Here is a 22,800-nt window from a genome sequence, read left to right on the forward strand (position 1 = left end):
GGAATGCTGACTGACTGATGTGAGGTAACTCAATGCTTGGCTGGTGTGGAAGTGACTGTAACCAAGACAGTGCATGTTTGGAATGACAGGTGCTGAGTTCTAGAATGTTATGAATCAATGGGATTGCACACATAGGTTGTTATGGATTAGGACAGTAGGATGTGGCCTTCTCATCTCTTTCAAGATGTGCCCACGTGGATTCCTGGTTAGAATAGGCTCACAGAAATATATGTATTTAAATGGATTCCCTGGTTCGGTTACGAGGCTGATTGCATCTGATCCTACCCTGAAGGTGTGGGACATTGCTCGAATCATCATTCACTGGTTTATGAGATCCAGACTTGATCATATATAGGCTGCAGTCATCAAGTTCACAGCTTTGGTACACTTGCATCATGCGAGATTCCTAATGACCATATCTGTTTGCAGCTTCTTAAAAACTGACATGCAATACCATGGCTATTAAAACAAATTGGGGGATAATTTCAAAATAAGCAGAAATAATTACCCTTTGTCAATTTGTATCATGTGTATGGTTTAATATTAAGTCTTTGAATGGCATAAGGAGGAGAATTTATTGATGTAAACTTCTTTATAATGAGGATCACAACGTTTCAGAGCATATCCTTACTCCTTCATCACTGTTCATCAGGTGTTTGTTTGTTTTTTGTTTAACGCTACACTCGGCAATATTCCAGCTATATGACCATGATGACAGCATGATAATACATTAATAGAGTCTGGACTGGACAATCCAGTGATTGACATCAAGAGCATTGATCCACGGAATTGGGATCTGATGACATGCATCAACCAAGTCAGTGAGCCTGACCACCTGATCCCATTAGTTGTCTCTTACGACAAGTATAGTCACCTTTTATGGCAAGCATGGGTTGCTGAAGCTTCAGTAGGTGAATGATGAAGGAGTAAGCATATACTCTAAAACGTTGTGTTCCTCATAATAAGGAAGTTGACATCCATAAAGTCTCTTCCTTTTGGCCTAATCTTCGAAACTTAATATCAAAACAATCTATAACCATTGAAAAGCACACATTAATATCAATACATTACTTGAAAATAGAAGTTGTATAATAGTGTGGGGCAACCGCATCAGTTACATACATGGGGGACACATGTAGTATTTTTCAAAATGCTGAAAAACTGAAAATGACACGTACCCTGTCAATTTAGCGAAATGACTAAAATTGGCGGCTGAACAACTTAGAAACCGTAACTAAGGACACAAAGGAAGGAGCTTGCAAACTTGTGTTACCAAAATGGTGGATGGTGTCCAGTGTTCTGCAATCTAGCCACATCTTTGCAGAGCATAGTGTTAAACAACAAAGAAGTAAACTAGGACATTGTCATGTGGATGTTTCACACATTGCTACATCATATCGAATAGAGGAGAATGATTCCTGTATTGCGATACATACAATATATTGCATGCATTTTTTCATCCGTACATGCTGTAATTTGTTGTGAACCTGAATAAAAATAACTCACAATTTTTACAAGTACTAGTTGTTCGCCATGTTGTTGGATATTGCAATTGTCAAAATGCATGAGTAATAGCAGGGTATGAAACTCCGAAAACTTTCAGCCAGTCCACAGGACTGGCTACCTGAAATACTTGCCAGCCCTGACCAAAACCTGCCTGCCCACTATAATCATATGTTTCTCAGGATAAGCTTACGGGGTTTCTTTTTGGTTACATTTTATCATTCATCTTTACATGTGAATTAATGCTTATCATCGGGAAATATTTAGAATATTTTCACATATGAAATATAACCCGACCGCCGGGCAGGGGAATTTGAAAATCTGGCAGCCCGAGTTGAAATCAACCCGTCTCGGACGGTCGGGCAGGCAGGTATTTCGGTAATAGACACCTTATACAGTAAACTACGGTTATAACGAACTCAAAGGAACTACTTATTTTAGTTCGTTATAACCGTAGTTCGTTATAAGCATATATACAGCTTAACTACAGCATATAGTCGGGGCTAAAAAGTTAGTTCGTTATATCCGTTAGTTCGTTATAAGCGTGTTCGTTATAACCGTAGTTTACTGTATATAGGAAGTTGGTCGCAAATAGTTTTGCTTTCTCGATCACATTCATGAATCAGTTGCTAATTTCTGAATTTCCTAATTGTCAGTTTGATCTTTCACTTATGTACACTTTGTCAACAAGATGAAAAATATGCATGATTTTGAAAAAGGCAATTTACTGGTATTTTGGCAATATGTATTCATTAATATTTCAAATCATGTTATATCAGTATTTCTGCAAACCTTCTGCCATGCTGGTAAGGAACGTGCACAAGCTCCTATGTTTATCCCCCTTGCTTAAAACCAGGGGGTTTCGAGGTCTTGCCAACAACATTTAGACTTGAAACAAATGCTATCAAAAGCAAAGGTCATTTTTAGTTTCCAAAGTTAATCAAAATACTAAGTGTTTGTTGAAATGTTTCCCAATGGATGTCAAGTAGAGTCGTCGGCTACTATAAGAAGCATCAAACAAACATGGTGGATGGGTATCAGGTATTCTGTAGGTGTACCAAAATATTTATAAATATGAACAAATGTGATTTGAAAATAGGGCCTACCTTTAGAATACAGTACCACAAACTTTTCAAACACATGACAATACCCTACGACGTAATTTGTGGTATTTTGTTGTCAGTCACACCGGCGACACAATGCCCTGTGACGTCAGGGGTCATCGAGTGTGCATAAGCTCCTCCCAGTGATCTATCATCTCTACACGCAATGTTATTGAATACGCCCAGCGGTGTTGAGAGTTTTGAATATTATTTGAATAATAGTTTACTAAATATAGCCTGCAACAGCGCATTTTATAGCAAGTTTACGAAAGCACTTCTATTTTTTATTTCGTTTTTCCCGTAATTCAAAATGGTTATAAGTGGGAACTAATTTACATGTATTATTTTTTCGGTTCATTAATTTTCATTATTATGCACAAGAATGCAGTATATTGGCAGGCCACAAAGTTAAAAAAAATTCAAAGGAGCCACTTGGCTCCTAAATCTTTTTTTCAAGGAGCCAAATAGAATTTCAAGGAGCCAAGGCAAAATGTAAGGAGCCAAAAGTAATGACTTGTAATTTAACTGAGCTTCTGCATAACAAAACACACAAAAATCCATTAGTTTGAATAATCAGTTTTATATCATGAACAACAACTGTTGTTGAAGCTTTTGAGTTTTTCAGACAAACAAGCTTTAGAACATTGTGTCAGTAACATCATCTGACAGTTTACCGGTGCCAGTTGCAGGTTTTGGTTCATCGAACGTGTCGACAGACGATGAAACTTCCGTGTCACTTCGCCATTCAAAGCATTCCGTATTTTCTTGAGTATACTGCCCATTATCTTCACAAAAAAAACACAGCTGTGTAGAAGGGGGTGCGCATTATACACGAAATAATGAGTTTTGATGTTTTTCCCCCATGGAAAGACATTACCGTGAGCACGTAACACCGGAAATACCATGTCAACAAATCCATACTGAAGTACGCAAATTAATCATGTAATTACACTGTCTGACTATAAAAAGTGTTCTTTGTATATCTGGACTTATGTTTGTAACTTATTTCATTAATTTTATTCAAAATTACTTTTAATATTGTTTTAATTAATTTCGGCGAGATCGTGTGTGAAGCGATCGGAAGATCCCACAACTCACCGTTATTGACAGAAACCACGGTCAGATTACCGCTATTGACGCCTTGAAACGAACTTTAGTTGACAGAGAATGGATAGATATGTCATAAATGCCATACTTTGACTCGTTAAAAGTCATATTTGTTTTTGTTGGACGATTCTATGTCAACACGTAATTCTCGCGATCACGCGATCACGTGCGCGGGAGCCTTGATGGTGACTGGTCAGACTGGTTCCATGTAAAACCATGTAATACCCGGGTATTGCAATCAGCTGCTTCGCTTAGGGTTATTATTATTTCAAATATGTTTAGTAAAAGCTGCATCTAAATTAACAAGATATTGGAATATAATATTCTGGATATAAATCAATGCCTAGCAGAACAAAAAATACAATTTAAACGGTAAATCAACATGTCTGGTGATTTTTTCTCTCAATTTGTACTGACCAAGTTTCTCATCACCCGTTCGTTTGCCGGACTTCGCTAAAGGGGTAGATATATCTACGGTGTAATTTTTTTTCTGCGCTTGGAAGATCTATTCGAATTTTTACCCCCAAAAAATTCTGAATCCGCTAGAGAGGGGTGCGCACAATACTTAAGAAAATACGGTTTACATCATTTACCGATTGACAACGATTTGTTGTTGTTTTGACTTGCGCAAATATGGAAAAATACTTTGTGTTTTTGAACGGCGAAACGACCGCCACAGCTGTCACCTGGGCGGATGTCGTACAGCGCATGCGTGGGTATTAAACTCTTAACATCGTTAGTGCATTATTTAATAACGGAAAGTGCTTCCTTCATTCCAGGTATGGAGCTTCATATCGAAAGCGAAAACAGTACACATGGCCTAGCAGTGATCTAGTCGATGTTATTATGTTCTGATATCGATTTTTTTCACTGAAGTTACCGCTCTTATATTAAAAACGATCTTTTTTAATATCTAATGACAAGAGATATTTAGTCGCCAAACTTAATTAAAGACAAGGAGCCAGTTGGCGTCTGACATGAAAATACCAGTCGCAAAATACAAAACTAGATCGCCATGGCGACCAATTTAGTCGCAACTTCGTGGCCTGATTGGGGATATTATATTGGCGCCAAACACATCGAAATGTCGCCAGTTGAGTTGAGTTAAAAGAATGAAATGGTTTTGTGTCAAATATTTTGGCTACTGGAAACTGTCCTGGGACATTCATACAAGCCACCACCGTTGTGTTGTCACTAGCCATGCTCATGCCTCCCCGGTTCCTTACTATCATCCACATCATCGTTACAATGTTCCCTACCACACTTTTCGGTCACAAAATCCACCCGATGAATTATTTAATACCATGTCATTCATGCGTATTCGCGAGTTCGATGTCTGACGCCTGGAGCCGTTTTCAGTTCACGCCATATCGGCTCATTCCTAACCACCGTATCTTGTAAATTACGGAATGGGACGAGTGTGCCTAATGGCATCGGGATCATTTGTAAGTGTCCGTAGAATAAAGTCACGAGACACCATGCCTACCTGTAACCTTCGTAAGTGTCCGTCACCTATTCGACCCTTTTCGTTCAGTTCCATAACATGGTAGGCATGACCAGGTAAATTTGCACTCAGTCGGTTAGATGTCGGGCTAACAATCCGAATGTTGCGAGTTCGCATCCGACAGATTCTCATTAAAACTGGTTGCTTGTCTTTGAGACATGTGACCTACGGCAGTGATCGTCCTCACGAGAAGTTGTGGTACTGTATTCTAAAGGTGCTCCGAAAATAGTCATTCACAGGTTTCACTATCAAATTATCAATTGGTTTGAAACTGAAAGTTGGCTAAACTAATCAATTGAACATCAATGAAATTTATTGGTACAATTTAATGAAGGCAATAACCAAACGCATATTTCTTTCAGCAAGAACCTGTACACATTAAACGCTGCTACTTTCATAAAAATGACAAGCTTCAAACCAACTGCTTGAACATGATCGTTTTGCTTATTGTTGTTGTGAGTTCCAAATTGTACCATGTTAAAGAATGGCATTACAAATTCTAAACGTACTACGTCTGAAAACACCGTTTGTCACTGAGAAATCAACATTCGAACAATCATAATTGACGACACAATGCCATGAAAGTGTATTAGTGTAATGTCACATTATTCTGTATTGTTTACCCTGTGTCCACCTGGAGAAAACTTCGTCCTTTAGTCCAACTCCCCACAGCAATGCTTGCAAATCGCTAACTGATTGGCAATCGACATTTGTGTACTCCGTTGAAGCCATGTCTGTCACGCCGTGGCGACAATTATATCAGTATGTGCATAAAACACAAATGACAACCTCAACAACCATTACACATTGGCGCCATGTTGTTTAAAGACGACAGTGTCGCGGACACGTGAGATCGATCTCGGTATATTCGTGAATACCTGTTGAGGTAAACATGTATGTAACAATTGGTGATTAAATGTGTGTCGCATTACTGACACACCAATTTATTCTATTATTAAAACAAATTAAAAATGAAACAACGGAAGCACGCGAACAATATTCCGTGAACTTCCGTAATGTGATGGAGTTATTTCCCCTACACCAGCTATGACACCTTCGTTAGTAACCATAGTATGTAGACTGGTTCCCGTTCGTTCCTGCGACAGACTGGAACGACCGGTATTGGGTAAAACAACCTTCACCTTGATTGAAAAGCGGAACAAGTGCAGCGACACCAAGCGGAGGATCCTGGAACCAGTCTACCATAGTATGGAGAGGTCCGCGAACGGGCTATCACTGCGAGGAGCTTGGTTATGAGGAAGCTCCTTCCCTGCTCGTTATACTCTCGCTACGCTCTCGGTAACAATAGTATAAAGAGCTCCGGGAATGGGCTATCGTAATACAAGCCGTTTTCACATTTACTACGGACTTACATATATCATCAATTGTTTTAAATTAATTTTATCGGCATTCAATTAAAAGAAATCATTAATGGTTTTTTTAAGATATCAAAAAATAATTAAAGATATCTTGAATTCATTTCTGATATCCTAAATACAATTACTGATATCTTAAAATGAAACTGTGATATCAACAAAATATTTCGTGATATCTAAATGTATTTAAGATATCATTAAACAATTGCCATCCTGCTGTACATAATCATATAAGAAACATATTCAAGATATCTTAAATTCAATTCAAGATATCTAGAAATAAGTTATACTTATCAACAAATGCGGGGCGGTTGGGTAGCCTAGTAGCCAAAGCAATTGCTCGTCACGCCGAAGACCTGGGTTCGATTCCCGACATGGGTACAATATGTGAAGCCCATTTCTGGTGTCCCCGCCGTGATATTGCTGGAATATTGCTAAAAGCGTTGTTAAACCATACTCACTCATTCACTCACTCACTATCAACAAATGCATTACAGATACCATTTATTCGTTTTAAATATCTTTAATACGGTTAGAGATATCTTTAATTCAATCAAAGATATCATTAATTCTGACCGTTACTGATTTCAAAAATCAAGTTAAAGATATCATTAATAACTTTGGAGATATCTTCATGTCAATTGTTGATATATGTAATATAATTTAAATAGCATGAAGGAACGACAAAGGAATTATTCCGATCCTCAAAAGTGCGGGAAATGATTTACAGATATCTTCAAATACTTCCGGTCTGGCTACATATCTGTAAATTCTTCAGGTTCCGAAATGGCGGCAAACCATGCCCAACTTGTGCAGGAACTAGTTTCAACGGCACGCCAAGCAATTCCCGGAAGAGTTGAGGGGACTGACTATGACAGCAGTGATCAATTTGAAAACATGGTCTCCGTAGTGAGAAGAACTTTTCCGCCATGGTTAGAAACATTACCCACAGTACTTAACAGACGGAATCATTTGAAGATATCTATACATAAGTCTTTAATAATGGCAACAATTAAAGATATCAATACTTATTTATTGATATCTGTATTTAGTTTAAAGATATCAGGAATTGAATTACTGATATCATTACAAAACATGACGTTTTGATGTCTTTAAATCAAATTTTGATATCATTAATCAAATTTAAAATATCATCAATTTTTTTTCAAGATATGAGTAATAAGCTTCACCATATTCTTAATTCATTTCGTGATATCCTAAATTTTATAGCAGATATCTGTAATTATCTGTATTCAAGATATCTACAATTCCATTCAAGATATATTCAATTCACGATATCTTCAATTCAATTCAAGATATCTTTAAAATAATTGAATATAACAGTAATTCCGTAATTAATGCCATACTATCGCTGTGAGGAGCTTGAGCTATGCGTCCGATTAACGCAGCTGTCTTGCGCTTAGATTCACATGAAGATGTCGCAGCGAAACAAGCTGGGTGATTCTACCAAAAGCGGCAATATTAACATATACTTTCATCACAAATTTGGTTATAGATCTAAATGTATTTGTTTTGGCATAGTTATTGTAACCTTTGTTAATTAATGTAAATTGGGTCATTATCAAAATTTGTTCTCACATGTACCTTGACGATACTTTCATCTACCGTACCGTATATGATATAATAATCGTGCGTTTCGTTAGACCCAGACAGTGAAATTGTCTTGTGAAGTTGCGACACTAGTTGGATATAGTTTTTATAGATATTTATATTTGAAATAAAAGTGATTACTTAATTAATGTTAATTTATCTAAATCTTTGGGAGCATGTTGATCGTTCACTTTCATTTGGCCTTTTCCGTATTTTAACAAGATACTGAGATCATTTCAAATTGACAAACTATCAGCGCTAAAATAAAAACACAAATAAATTAATCAAAAGAACACTGCAGAATTGAACCTTTAATGCTTCATATGATAATGACGAGTATTAGTTTGATATAGTTTTATATATATATATAGTCTAATCGATATTCACTCGTTCATATTCACGATTAAGAATTTTTCCAACTTGGATCGCAACTTCACAAGAGTCAGTGTCTTACTCTCACACAACGGCTTGTCGTGTGGGTGACATAGAGAAATGTCATATTTGTAAGACCTGGCGTCAAGCCTGTCTTGTGAAGTATGTCCTGTATTGCCTCATGCAGAACTAATCGAGTTTTGATATGTTTATCAAATTAATCAACGGGTTATTAGGTTAATGCAGTATTCCTTCTGTCGCGATATGCGTTAGAATATCAAAATCGACAGACAAGTGAAACTCGTGGACATAATATTCTTCATAAAGTCACAGTACACGCATGCATACATTGTACTCATAGCATAGCATGCATAGGGAACTCTTGCTGCAAATAATGAACACTGCTATCTATCTATCTATCTATCTATCTATCTATCTATCTATCTATCTAAAAAGGACTGGTTACTAGTCGTAAGACGGGGATGCGCACTAGGTGTTGTATTTTACTTGAAACCAAATGGACCTTTTCCTGTTTTCGATAAAGCCTAAGGCAGCACTCCTGCAGCATTTCCACCTTCGTCCCTAACTAACTCAGGGGTAGAATAGGTCTTCAGTAACCCATGCTTGTGGTAAGAGGCGACTAAAAGGATCGGGTGGTCAGGCTCGCTGACTTGGTTAGATGCATGTCATCGTATCCCAATTGGGTGGATCGATGCCCATGATGTTAATCACTGGATTGTCTGGTCCAGACTCGATTATTTAGAGACCGCCGTCATATAGCTGGAATATTGTGCGGCATGAAACAACAACAAACAAACTATTTTCATGTGATTTCATGAAAATTATATACGCAAACATGCCTTGAAAAATGGTCTCTCATCACTACCTACGGCTGTTGACAATCCACTGTTTCCGAACTTCTTCAATTTTTTTAATGCGGTGGAAGGACAGCGTTTTGTCTTAACGGCCATCATCCCCGCAGCGTGGTGCACAGCAGTGTTGCGCCATTCCTGCAAGTGTATACGGAGCCTCGTTTTGAATTTCTTTTAGCGGGTCGCGTGAGAAGAGAGTATTCCTTTGGAGAAATATTTTGCATTTTATAACTAAGCTGTTTTATAGGAACCAGAGCTTTACTAGCTTTGGAAGCTAATGTCAGAAAAGCTTTTGATCAACACAATCTGTTTGGAAAAAATAATTCCTAAATATCTATACTATGTAGAAACACTGACATAATTCATCATAATTTCTTAACTTGCCTCTGTTTTCAAAATAATAAAACTTAATTTTTGTCGAGATTAACTTTTAAACCCATACATTACAAAATGTTTGCAAGACATCTATTTTCCTCTATAGTTCGGGGACCGTATTTGAAAAAAAAAATAGTTCCATTAAATCCTGATGAACAAAGATTCCTCTACCTCCAAACTGTTGGATTTCATTCTCCAACTTATGAAATAAAAGAGGACTTAAAATACAGCCTCGTCAAACTCCACTGAAACAAATGAAATAATTTGATATACTGTTCTTTGAAATTTAAACCAAAGATAATGTTTTAGAATAAATATCTTTTATAATAGAACATATTTCCCCACGAATTCCGTTCGAGTGAAGAACAAACCAATGCAGATCCCTATTCAATCGTACAACTTTTGGAAATCTACAAACATGCAGTAAAATTTTCCCTTTGATTTCGATAAATATTTCTGAACTAGAGATTAAAGTATAATCATACTGTCTATTGTAGAACAGCCCTTCCAGAAAACCCGCCTGGCATCCAGAAAACCCGCCTGGCATCCTGGAAGCTTATCATATAACTCCACGAACTGTTTCAACCTGTTATTTAAAACCTGTGTAAAAATCTTGCAACAAATATCCGTAAGCGTGATACCCAGATAGTTACTTACATCATGGACACTTTAATTTCCTTCTTATGGAGGATAAGTATAATGCTTTCTAACCACTCATCCGGAAAAGTACCAGCTATATTCAGCTATATCACAGTCGTCCGTAAATCTTGTGTTGTTGAGAGAGACTCGTGGGGTAGTCAGAGCATCATGGTGTGGAATTGGTCTTGCACAGAGGGTCGGCGTTGTGGTCTTCCAGAACATCAGTCCAGGGAGAGGCAATGGTGTCACAGCAGCTGGGTACATTGATCAAGTCTTGAGACCTCACGCCATACTACATTTGGCACCTCGCCACAACCATGTGTTTCAGTATGATAACGCCCGTGCCCACACTGTGAGAGCAACAAGAGAAATCAGAACCATGCAGTGGCCTGCCCTCAGTCCCGATTTAAATCCCATTGAGCACCTGTGGGACGAGATTCAAAGATGGCTGAATGACGTCTGACCAAGGCCGACAACTGCAGCTGAACTGTGTCAGGCATTCCTCAGAGTGTGGGCTCAAGTGCCTATGGCCTTCATCAACCGCCTCATCCATTGCATGTACCAAAGTTGCACGACAGTCAGAAATGCACATGGCGGACACACAAGATACTGACTTGTGATGCCATTTTCTCAGAGACTAGTTTTGTGTTTCACTTTAAGAACATTTGACACTTTAATTTCAACATTGATGATCAGTTTTGCCAAGTTTCATCTTTTTAATATGAGGTCACCATGTTTTTATCATCAAGATCATGTGGTGGATTTGTGGTGACCTGAGGCTCTGGGGAGGAGCACCTAGACTCATGATCTTCTTCGGGGAGTTGTGCATCGTGTTGCATGTCAGCTTTTCCGCAAGCTCAGTGTATGTTTTCAATCTGTCAGCATGTATCATGGGCTTATGGTCTTTGCCAGTGTGAGAATGCTGAAGTTTGAAAGTCTGGTTTGGACCAAGTGCAGTGATAGTGTAAGGACCAGAGCAACTTGGGAGAATGACCTTTTTTCACTGTAGGATCTGTCATCAATACTCTGTCACCAACTGAGAAGGATGGAGGCTTGGCTTTGAGATCCTGTCGGTCTTACTTAGTTCCTGGCTGATTTGCATAATATCCTTGGCAATGGATTTGGCTACCTTAAGATTGTCCAACTGGGTGCCGAGATGGCTGTAGTGGGTTTTGGAAGTAAGGCAGTGTCAACAGGAAGATGCATTTCCTTACCGAAGAGAAGATAGTGAGGAGAATAGTCAATATGCATATGAGAGAAGGTGTCCTCATTTGGCCTAGGAACCATAGGAGCAGGTTTGGCATTTGTCTGACGTTTTGATCTTTGACAGATATCACAAGACTTGATGTTGTTTTCAATGTCCTGATACATGCCAGGCCAATAATACTTAGCAAGAAGAGCCTGTCTAGTTGAATCTCTACCAAGATGGCAGCCACCTTTTTTGGAATCGTGATAGGAATAGAGGAGATCTTTGCGGAGAATCACAGGAACAACAACCTGTCTGACAGAAGGAGGTCACATGTTTTTGGTGCCTCTGTAATTTGCCTGGTGAAAGTGATACAGAATACCATCCAACATTTCAAACTCTTGTGCACGCCTCAAAGACCTTTGACCTTTGAGTCTGTGTAACTGTTTGGAATTTCACCTTTCTGAAGATAGTCAATGATTGGCCTGAGGTTAGGGGGGTTATACTGCTTAGAATCAAAATGTTCATCATCAAAATCAGTGGAGGCTGAGAGGATGGCTGGGCATGTTGTCTTTAATTCATTGGTGTACACAAAGTCGATTTCTTAGGAAATGGGGGCTTATGGTGCTGGTTAAGTAGTGGTCAGTGGTGTATGTTTGGAATGTAATAAAGGTGGTGTGTGTAAGTCATTTGTGATGGGAAGAGTTTTAGGTTCAGGATATTTTGTGCAAGATATTGCATCTGCATTGGTATTTGATTTGCCAGGACGATGTACAATTTCAAAATCATATTCCTGTAGCATGAGGGATCATCTACCCAAACGACCTGTTTCTTCCTTTATATTGTGTAGACATTTGAGTGCTTTGTGATCTGTATATACCCTGAATTTGCAAGATAAACACTAAAGTGCCTTATACCTTCTAGAAATGCCAAACATTCAAGCTGAGAAACACCCCAATTTCCTTCTGCTTGATGCAGTGACCTACCACCATAGCAAATGACACGTTCTCGACCCTCGGAGTTTTTTTTTACCTAAAATATACCCAATAGATGTCTTAGATGCATCTGTGGTGAGAATGAAAGGATGAGTAGGATTTGAGTAAGCAAGAACTGGAGCAGAAGTTAGTTTTTGCTTAAGTGTGGTGAATGCTTGTTGGGCTTTGTCTGACTAGAGGTATTGGATGTCTTTCTTGAGAAGCTCAAAGAGTGGAGAAGCTATTCCTGAAAAATTTGAGACAAATTTCCGGTAGACGCTTGCTATGCCTAAAAATGCCTAACATCATGAACGTTCTTTGGCTGAGGGATTTGATTGACTGCTTCAGTTTTGGATTGGTCAACTTCCACACCATCTTTTTGACCGTCAAATCTGACTGAGGTACTGAACTTGTTTGGCTGCAAACTTACATTTACTTGGTTTCAAAGTAAGGCATGCTTGTTTGATTGTTTTAAATACAAACTTCAAATGAGTCAAATGTTCCTAAAATGATTTGGAAAATACGATGATATCGTCAATGTATATCAAAATATACTTCTAATTCATTTCTTTCAAGGCTTCTGAGATTGGTCCTAAAAATGCCCCAAAGGCATTTCAAATTACAAAGGGGAGGCGATTCCACTCAAAAACACCATCTGGAGTTATGAAGGCTGATTTGTGTTTGTGTCCGGATGGAGTGGAATTTGCCAGAAGCCACTAGCACAATCAAAGAACACTGAATATTTTCTCCAACAGCACCAATAACATCCTTAAAATGAATCAAGGGAAAAATATGAGCTTAGTGCCAGCATTGAGTCAGCGATAATCGACCGCAAAACGAAAAGTATTATCCCGTTTTTTAACCATAACCACTGGTGAATGCCATTCAGAGGAACTTTCCCTAATAATGTTAGCATCCAAAATTTCTTTGATCTGCCTCGAGCATTCTTTACGAATTTCAGCACTTTGAGGGTAGAAGGGAAGTCGAATTGGCCTGGATTCACCTGTCTCTATCTTGCGTTGATGTAAGTGTGTTTGACCTACTTCAGACCAGTTGTGTGCAAAGACAGATTTTTGTGTTTGTAGGAAGAGAGTAGCGGTTGTTTCTGTTCAGGTGTAAGACCAGATTCACTGAAACCAAATGAGAGATTAGAGGCGGATGTATTTTGTGAATGTTGGGATGAGTGTTCCTTCACCTGACCTATTGTTGATGTGACCTGATATGTTTGCATTGGCTTGATGTGACAAGTTGTGGTTATGACCTGAAGATAATGCATTGATATGATGTGATGTAGGCTTTATGTGACCTAAATGTGTAGAAGTGCTCTGTCTAAACCTATTATTGTGAAATCCTGAGTTAGCAGGTTGATGTGAACTGAGGAGGGAGGGTTGACCTGATGTACCCTATGGTTGATGTGAACTGAGGAGGGAGGGTTGACCTGCTGTGCCCTATGGTTGATGTGAACTGAGGAGGAAGGTTTGACCTGCTGTGCCCTATGGTTGATGTGAACTGAGGAGGGAGGGTTGACCTGCTGTGCCCTATGGTTGATGTGAACTGAGGAGGAAGGTTTGACCTGATGTGCCCTATGGTTGATGTGAACTGAGGAGGGAGGGTTGACCTGCTGTGCCCTATGGTTGATGTGATCTGAGGAGGGAGGGTTGACCTGACGTGACCCATGTGTACCGGATGCAGTGGAATTGACCTGACAAGACCCAAGGTCAGGGTCAGGAGAATTGGAGAGAACTGATACACTGGATGGGTCGATTTCTGAGGCAGTGGCAAGTACTCTTTTGGTATTTAGATGTACTGGTGAATCACTGGGATTCAATAATCGTATGTATACCGCTTTCTTGGAATTGGTTACAAGGCATCTACCACCTTGAAGTTTAGGTTTTGGACAGTTCTGCTACTGGCTCAAGTAGGAGAATGGAGCCTGGTCTACACCAAGAAATATGGACAGGGACAATACTTGACAATGAGATGGGATTGTAACTCACTTCCTGCACTGGTTTCAACTAGAGCTATTGAAATAAGACCTTCATGGACATACAGACATATGCGGGCAAGACAAACTGTATCTTTTTTCGACTCCAGGAAGTCCATGCCTAAGATAAGGGAGTGATGGAGGGAAGAGAAGACATGGAAGGTTTGCGACAGACAGATATGGCCAATATTGACATCTAATGATATGTTACCTTGCACTTTGTGAATTTCGCCACCTACTCCTACAATTTCTGTTAAATGGGAGTCTGACAAATGTTTTTCCATGTGCCTACTTTATGAAGGAAGCGCATGCTCACACAGCTGATTGAAACACCCGTGTCAACAAGTGCTATTGTCTTCACTTGCTGCACCTTTACAAGGACTGTGTTCTTGAGTAAGGGAGCCGCAAGTGAGACCAATGGTTTCTTGTGCCTGACCTCAGTGAACTGAGAATCAGGTGCGAGTCCCTATTGCCTAGGAGCTCTATTCTGTGAATTATGAGCTCTCATGCAAACATTGGAATGATGTCCTACCCTGTTACAGTATGAGCAAATTATTTGAAAGTTTTGGCATGCAGAACAATTTGAGCAATACATACCATAACCAAGACATCCATGCTGGAGGAATGGAGGGAGTGTGAAGCGGGGTCGTTGTTGATGTTGTTCAATCTGGCTGTAGCGACGCTGTTATTGGGCCTGGTGGAATGGAGATGGCAGTTGATTAGACTTGATTGGTCGTTGCCATTGACAGGATGTGGCTGATATCTTGGTTGTTGCTGTTGCTTCTGCTGTTGCTGTTGCAATGAGGCCTGGGGAGCTGGAGAGACAGCCTGGACAGCCGGGGAATCAGTCTTCGAGATGAGAGAGGTGGTCAACGTTTGCCATCATGTTGACCTCTGACGACTGCACGCTTACCAGTGATTTCTGGGGCAGCTCTGCCTGGTTATATACCCACTGACTGATGTTGGGTCGAAGGCCATTTACAGCCACGTCCACGATGACAGATGCCGGCAGCTCCAGGTGGATGGTTGCTGTCTCGACCCGGGTGATGAAGGTGTTGATGGATTCCTCCTGTTCCTGGGACAACTGTAACAAACTGACATTAAAGGCTGATGATTGACATCTGGCTGATTGAGGGTACAGATGAAGATGTTGATGTAGATGGAGATGTAGACAAAGAGGCTGCTGTTGTGGAAGTTATTGATGTGGTTGTAGCGGGTAATACAAGGAGTGGCGTTGATGGTGATTGTGAGACTGGAGCTTGATGCAGCAAACTGGTCAAGAGGGACCTTGGCTCGGGCCTTCGCGGCTTCTCTCAGTAGTTTGAAGGGGTGTATCCAGTCATCTAGAATTAAAGTCCACCATTTATGATGGTTTGCCACTTTCGTATTCAAACCATCACAATATCTAGAATTAGCCTTGGGGAATTAGCTCGGGATCAGGCACCACCTTCAATGAGACCGAACAAAGTGTCTATGGCCAGCTCCTTTAATGTGGATTTCTCGAAAGTCTCAGTTCACATTTAAAATAAGAAATATTTTTACATATAAAGTACAAAGTCATTTTGAACATTTAAAGTTTCCATAAAAGAAGCAGTTACCACAAAATTGTGTGATATTAAACAATGATTATTTATAAGAGTGTAAATTTCATGATATACAAATGTATCATGATATACAAATGTATCATGAGCTAAGTGATAAAACAACCAATTACAAATAACAATATTAAAGTCAGTTTGTAAAGATACTTATGAAGAAGGCTTACATAATCTTATGTGACACTTTTTTCAGCCACTCCTAATTATGATTACGCCTTTCTAAATGGCAATGCCATAAGGTATATCTTATTTAGGTATAAACCTAGTTTAACCGAATATCGGTATCAAATGTACACAGATTTAAATATAAATAGCAACATGCGTTGGCTGTAACTTCTGAGCATATATCATTTATTTTTTATGCTGGTATATGTTATATTTGAAGAGCTCTGGACCAGAAGGACGTATCTATTAATTTATCAAAACTACCGTCACAAACAAACTATATCTGATAGCATCCACATACACTGAGTTAATGGGCCATTAGCTTAAATATGGGGAATGTAAATACATCATATATTAGCTATAGAAATTAACGTTTTCTGCCAGGGTAGTTCCATCAAATAACTCTTATAAACAATTATTTAAAGCAGTTTGGATTATGTTTATGAACAAGTAATCCATGCAATGTATGGTTCGTCATAGAATCCTTACACTAAAAGATAATGTACATACCTCATGTGATATAAAAAGTCTGATCAAAGTGAGGTAGTTCGTCTGCATTTACATGACGTTTTCACACATGCAAAATAACTGAATCACACTAAAATATCAACACGTAGATAAGATACACAGCTTGCTACCACAGCTTGTTAACATCTTATTTCCGACTCATGTTTGATATTCAATATATACTATACCGTGGAGTAAATACTTAAACAATAGTTTTGTCTAAACCTTACACACATACATTTGACAGATAAAGCCCCCGTTACACTATCAAAAAGGTTTTGACGGGACTTTGATGGAATAGAAACCGATCCTATTTCTCTTCAAACTTTTATCAAAGTTTGTTGACGTTGATTTAATTTAGCCAATCAGACTGCAAGGAACATTTACCCCTTTTCAGCCGGAAGTGCATAGAGTCAAGTCCAAATTAACTATAGTCAGCTATTTTGATCTGACGAGATTTGGGAAGAATTAATTGATTTGTTTCAACAACAAGCAGCCATTCTTGGGACCAAATATGCCTTTCCCGACCCCGACGCTTCTTTCTCAACATGGCAATACACAATATACATATGACAACAGTAAACAATTCTTCGTCAGTAGCATCCATCTTGGCAAGATAATTCCCACCAAAACTTTGACAGCCTGTCAAAAACTTTGAAGAGTGTAAACAGTCCAACTTTGTCCAAGTTTTTTATCAAAGTTTTTGATTGTGTAACGGGGGCTTAAGTCTGTTAAATAGATACAACCCACTTAATATATTTGGCCTTATACATGGTCGATAACATATCAGATAAATAGATTACATACCTTTATAGCTGATAATATTGCTCTATATACGATACAAATTAGAAAACAATTTAACGTCTAAATTTAGAGAAATAGTAAAGTGAACATGACTTACCTTCTAAGAAACCAAACAAAGTGTCTATGGCCAGCTCCTTTATTGGGGATTTCGCGACAGTGAGATACCCACGGGGCTAGCCAGTATATATACTCTAGACACCTTGAATGGTCACGAATTTACTGCATGTCAAATTATCAGCTTGATAAGAAAATTTGAGTTTGTGTCTGGTATTAAGTATTAAGGCTTTCCTAAGAAGTGATGTTCACATAAGTTGAATAATAAATGATGAAGTAGTCCGAAAATATTGATATGAGTTGGACGTATCAGCAAACGTGTGGTAAGCGGTCATTGCGATGGAGCCTGAGACACTTACAGACAGATAATAATGACCATGCTTCAAGGATGTTATGCAATTTTCTAGATAGCTGCGAGCTTCACATGTGAGATTGATTGAATACAGCACTTTACATTTAACTTAATATAACACAATAAAGACTATTACCACAGTTACATTTAGTACTAACTACTAAACCATTGGCCAATTATGCCCGTAACTTAATCACCCCTTGTAACTGAATCACCCCCGGGTCAGCACCCTGTACCGTGCCCAAGGCAATAGATCCCTTGGAAGCGCCATCCCTCCTTTGTTAATCTTTATAGTCCACCATTCACGCACTGTCTCTCTTCAAATACACACGTGTTTCGCTGTATCTAATCGCCTTCGCTTTGTATGTTTTCTTTGTACACAATCACGACCGTTTTGCCAATTACGCTTCAAATACCATTTATTTCAGCACTCGTCATATTGCATTCATTTCGCTCTACTCCCTAATTTCACCTTCGGGACATTTTACACTTGTGGATTGCCAACTCACCACCTCGACCTTCTGTGATGCCTCCCAAGAGAAGAGCAGCCATCAACCACAAGCTCGTGAGGGGAGCCAAGCAGGCTAGGACAACCAGTAGATAAACCAAGTGAGTACACATTGTACAGGAGGCAACAGCTGATATTGAGTCTGCGAATTACGGGAAGATCGAAGGTCACACGCCCATGCTTCATCGCAACAATACAGCTAACATGCAATCAACACAGCTTGTAAATGCCACACAGGCTGCTAACTCAGGTACCCAGGTAAACTAAAAAAAAATACTCCATTTGCTGGGACATTCAGCGCCTGGCCCGGTTAGCGCAAAGCAACAGGTAAAGCTTGGTTTTAGTTCTCCCACCATTTCGCCCAACTTAGGGAGAATCCCCGATCCTCACAATGAGGCTGATGGCGACGCGGCTTGGCCGGCCAATCAGAACGCAAGAGTAAGGTATGCTGGGATTTTGATAAATTTGGTTGTAGCAGGCACAACTGTAAGTACACTCACAAATGTGGTAAGTGTGGCCAAAATTCCCACGGCTGTTGGACCTGCTTTTGAGGAAATGGGGTCCAACAGACCCCATACAAGCCCAACCAGCCTTTCCCTGACAACAAACCAGCTACAAAGAAAGGTAAATTCAATGGCCCCTTCCCCCGTGGATTTCAATGAAATGGCACCCTGGTTACACCAATATTCTAAGGTCAATTACAGAGATGCAAATTACTTATGGGTAGGTTTTAGTTTTGGTTTTAAGCTTGAGTTCCAGGGAAGCTGCACAGGCCGCCTTGCAAGAAACTTGTGATCAGCCACACACCAAGACATGGCAGGCTACGTCAAACAAAAGCTACAAAAGGAAGTTGACCTTGGCAGGATGGTGGGCCCCTTCAAGGACACCCCCCTGGACATAATCCAAAAGTATCCCCGATAGTGCCGACGAAGCAGCCAGGCTATGGTCAACATTTGGGTAAGCATGTGGAAGAATTCACCATCTATCCTATCCCAGGGGTAAATCTATAAACGACTTTATAGACGCAGAGGCCTGCTCCGTGGTGTATGCCAGATTTGATGAAGCTATGGTTCAACAACTGGGAAAGGGATCATTACTCGCAAAATTCGTCATTCAGCCTTTAGAATTACCAATTTCGAGCTACTAGGCATCAGATTCGAAAGTGAGTTTGATAATACTTTCCATTTGGCTGCTCAATATCTCACGTCATATTTAAAACGTTTAGTACCTTCTTGCAATGGTGCATGCAATCCCATCTACCAACGTGTCAGATCATGCATTACCTAGATGACTTCCTAACGGGGGCCACAGCAGGCACCAGCCACTGCTCAGACAACCTCAACGGATGCATAAGTACACTGGAACAGCTTGGGGTCTCTATTGCCCATGACAAGACGGTGGGACCCATGACCCAACTAACATTCTTAGGGCTGGAAATTGACACCAATGCAATGCAGATCAGAATCCAAGAGCCCAAGATCAAGGAGGTGACAGGGGAAATCCATGACATCCTGTCAACAGGTAACATCAAGGTCACAAAAAAGGGCCCTTCAGTCCCTCATAGGCAAGCTTAACTGTATATGCAGGGCTATACCAATGGCAAGGGCATTCACCCGAAGGCTAATCGACCTGCTTAGCAAAGGTAAGCAACCATTTCACCACATAAGGATTACCAGCTGGGTCAAGGAAAACATTCAGATGTGGTTAACATTTCTCACGAGTTAATTATAATGGCATTTCAGTTTTTCAGGATCAACTATGGGTAGACTGGGTTGCTATGGGTTTCTCCAGCTGTTTTCAGGCGCAGCAGGTGGGGCCGGCTTTGGGGCCTACATGCAGGGCAAATGGTTTAACAGCCCTGACATGTCAGTCACTCACCACTCCCCTAACACAGTCAAAACTTACATTGCAGTGTTGTCTTCACAGCACAAATTCCGCAGGCTCAACGATAGTACAAAACATTTCCTGGTGGGCAAGATTTTAACAGGCTTACACAAATCAGGGGGCCGACTAGACAGCAGAAAACCCATCACTGCAGATCTGCTGCAGGTAGTAACCAACAATCTGCCACACCTATGCTCCTCAGCATATGGAGCCAGACTGTTCAAGGCAGTCTACTGCACAGCCTTCTTTGGTTTCTTTAGGGTAAGCGAGCTTGTCCAAACAGGGCCCTCAAAACCAGTTTGCGCCATCCAGGATTTAAGCTTCTCAGGCAATCCCCAACAGCTATCAATAAAATCCCATACTCAAAGTCTGATCAATACAGGATGGGGACAACTGTTACAATGTCATCTTTACCAGGTAATCCACTATGTCCTGTAGTTGCCATCAAGCACTATCTGGAGGCGTGCGCCTCCGGCCCCTTTCGACCATTCCCCCGTTACTAGGTACCAATTCCAGGTAATCCTAAAAAAGGCCTTAGCACACAGCAACATAAACACTGCTTGCTATTCCTCTCACTCCTTTCACATTGGGGCAGCCACATCAGCAGCCATGAACGGGGTGCCGGAACACCTCATACAGCAATACAGCAGGTTGAAGTCAGATTGCTACAATGCTTACATACACTTACTAACAAATGTAATACTGTACAATTAATTTAAATAGTCTATTCAAGTTACTTACTACACTTCTTATTGTTTACAGTTTGGATGGTGGGCTCCAGCTACATGGCCAGGGCACGGCAGTACTTGCTCCTGAAGGGCACCAGTCTGGAACAACCGAGGATGCTAACAATTTGGCCTGCGGCAGTAGTCGCGACAATGGTTTTACTAATGGAGCCAGGCAGTGGCATCTGCTTTGGATGGCTACCTGGGGCCGGCAGCTGTAGTTGGACGTAGGCCAGCAGCGGTAGCTGCTTTTGGCATCGTGGTAGTTGCCAAGCAATGGTAGCGTTTATGGTAGCGGTCTCAGGCCAGCAGCACTCGTTAGTGGCCATGGCAACTGTAGCATTTTGGTATACCCAACTAGCAGCTTAGTAGCCCACTAGTACCTGCACATACTTGGTCATTTAATCCAATCTCATCTTGTGTTTTATTATAGGCACGGGCATCCACAGCTTGGTTGCCCATGCCTGTCCTTGGCATATCGCGGGATAATCAACTATTATATAAATATTGAGGAAGAAAATGACCAATTTTACAACTATGACAGTAGATTTGAAGAGCACTGATCTTCTGTTGGAACATCTACAATGATAACGTCCATGGTCTAGTGTTTTGGAATATTACAAGCGACATTGTCGCGTTGTTGCATTGTCCCCCTTCCAAAAACAAGCAAAAAGTGTCAAAATGAGCCAAAGTGTGACAATACGACGAGACATTTTTCAAGGTCAAAATATGTCGCGTTGTGGCATTGTCGCCCCATCAAAAATGTGATAATGTTGCATTTGTCGCCCTTTTCGATTAATGGTGCGTATGTAGTAAGTGAATTAATTTACGCATGCGCCAAAATGGTTATGCCCCTTTTCAAACTCCACTGGTCTTTTGTTAGTTCCAATGGTTCTAAAACCAAATTAGCAAAGGCAATGTGGTTTGCTTTTCTCAAAATGAAAACAAATCATTCATCGTTGCTTTAGAAATTAGTTCATATATCGTTATTGTCTGTGTCGGTTTTCATAAACCAAACGTTTTTTTCACAGCCAAAAAGAAACACTTTGCATTTCTCTTTAATTTGATTCAGGTCTTCGGCTTTTTTTTAATGACACACCGATGGCTCTGTCGTTTTAGACAGCGCAGGTCTTACAAGCATAGTCGCCTCTTGCAGTGGTGAGGTGAGATGAGGTGAAATTGGGTATAACGTCGCGTCCAAGATTATTGCACTTATATAGCGACGTGCATGCACATGTGTGTGTGTGTGGCTGCTTGTACTAGACCGGACTGATGCCGATTTATAGTGCTAGCCCACTGAGATACCATGCCGCAGTTTAACATGAATACCCCACTCAGACACAGTATACTGACTCCTAGCCGACCAGTCCTTGCTTTAACCCTTAATGCCGAGCGCCAGGCAGGGTTACAACAAGTACCATCTTTTAACGTCTTTTGGTATGACGCGCCGGTGATCGAACCCCGGACCTTCCGCTCTCCGGGTGGACGCTCTACCACTAGACCACGGAGGCGGTCGTCGCCTTTTACGACAAGCATGGGTTGCTGAAGACTTATTCTAACCCGGATCTTCACAGGTCGTATGTTCAGTTTGTTTGTT

At 40.3% G+C, this 22,800-nt stretch overlaps 1 protein-coding gene across 1 annotated transcript in view; it reads right to left on the minus strand.

Annotated features, from left to right (window-relative positions):
* Positions 1–6,068, minus strand: part of LOC124119874 (ubiquitin carboxyl-terminal hydrolase MINDY-3-like) — a 74,661-nt gene extending 68,593 nt beyond the window's left edge. Inside the window, exon 1 of the mRNA XM_046482538.2 lies at positions 5,841–6,068. Coding sequence (XP_046338494.1) covers positions 5,841–5,949 — 109 coding nt within the window. The 5' untranslated portion in view covers positions 5,950–6,068. The remainder of the gene's footprint in view (positions 1–5,840) is intronic.
* Positions 6,069–22,800: the final 16,732 nt, after the last annotated feature.

The sequence above is a fragment of the Haliotis rufescens genome, unplaced genomic scaffold (assembly GCF_023055435.1).
Source record: "Haliotis rufescens isolate VD_foot unplaced genomic scaffold, xgHalRufe1.0.p SCAF_10, whole genome shotgun sequence".
Lineage (NCBI taxonomy): Eukaryota > Metazoa > Mollusca > Gastropoda > Lepetellida > Haliotidae > Haliotis > Haliotis rufescens.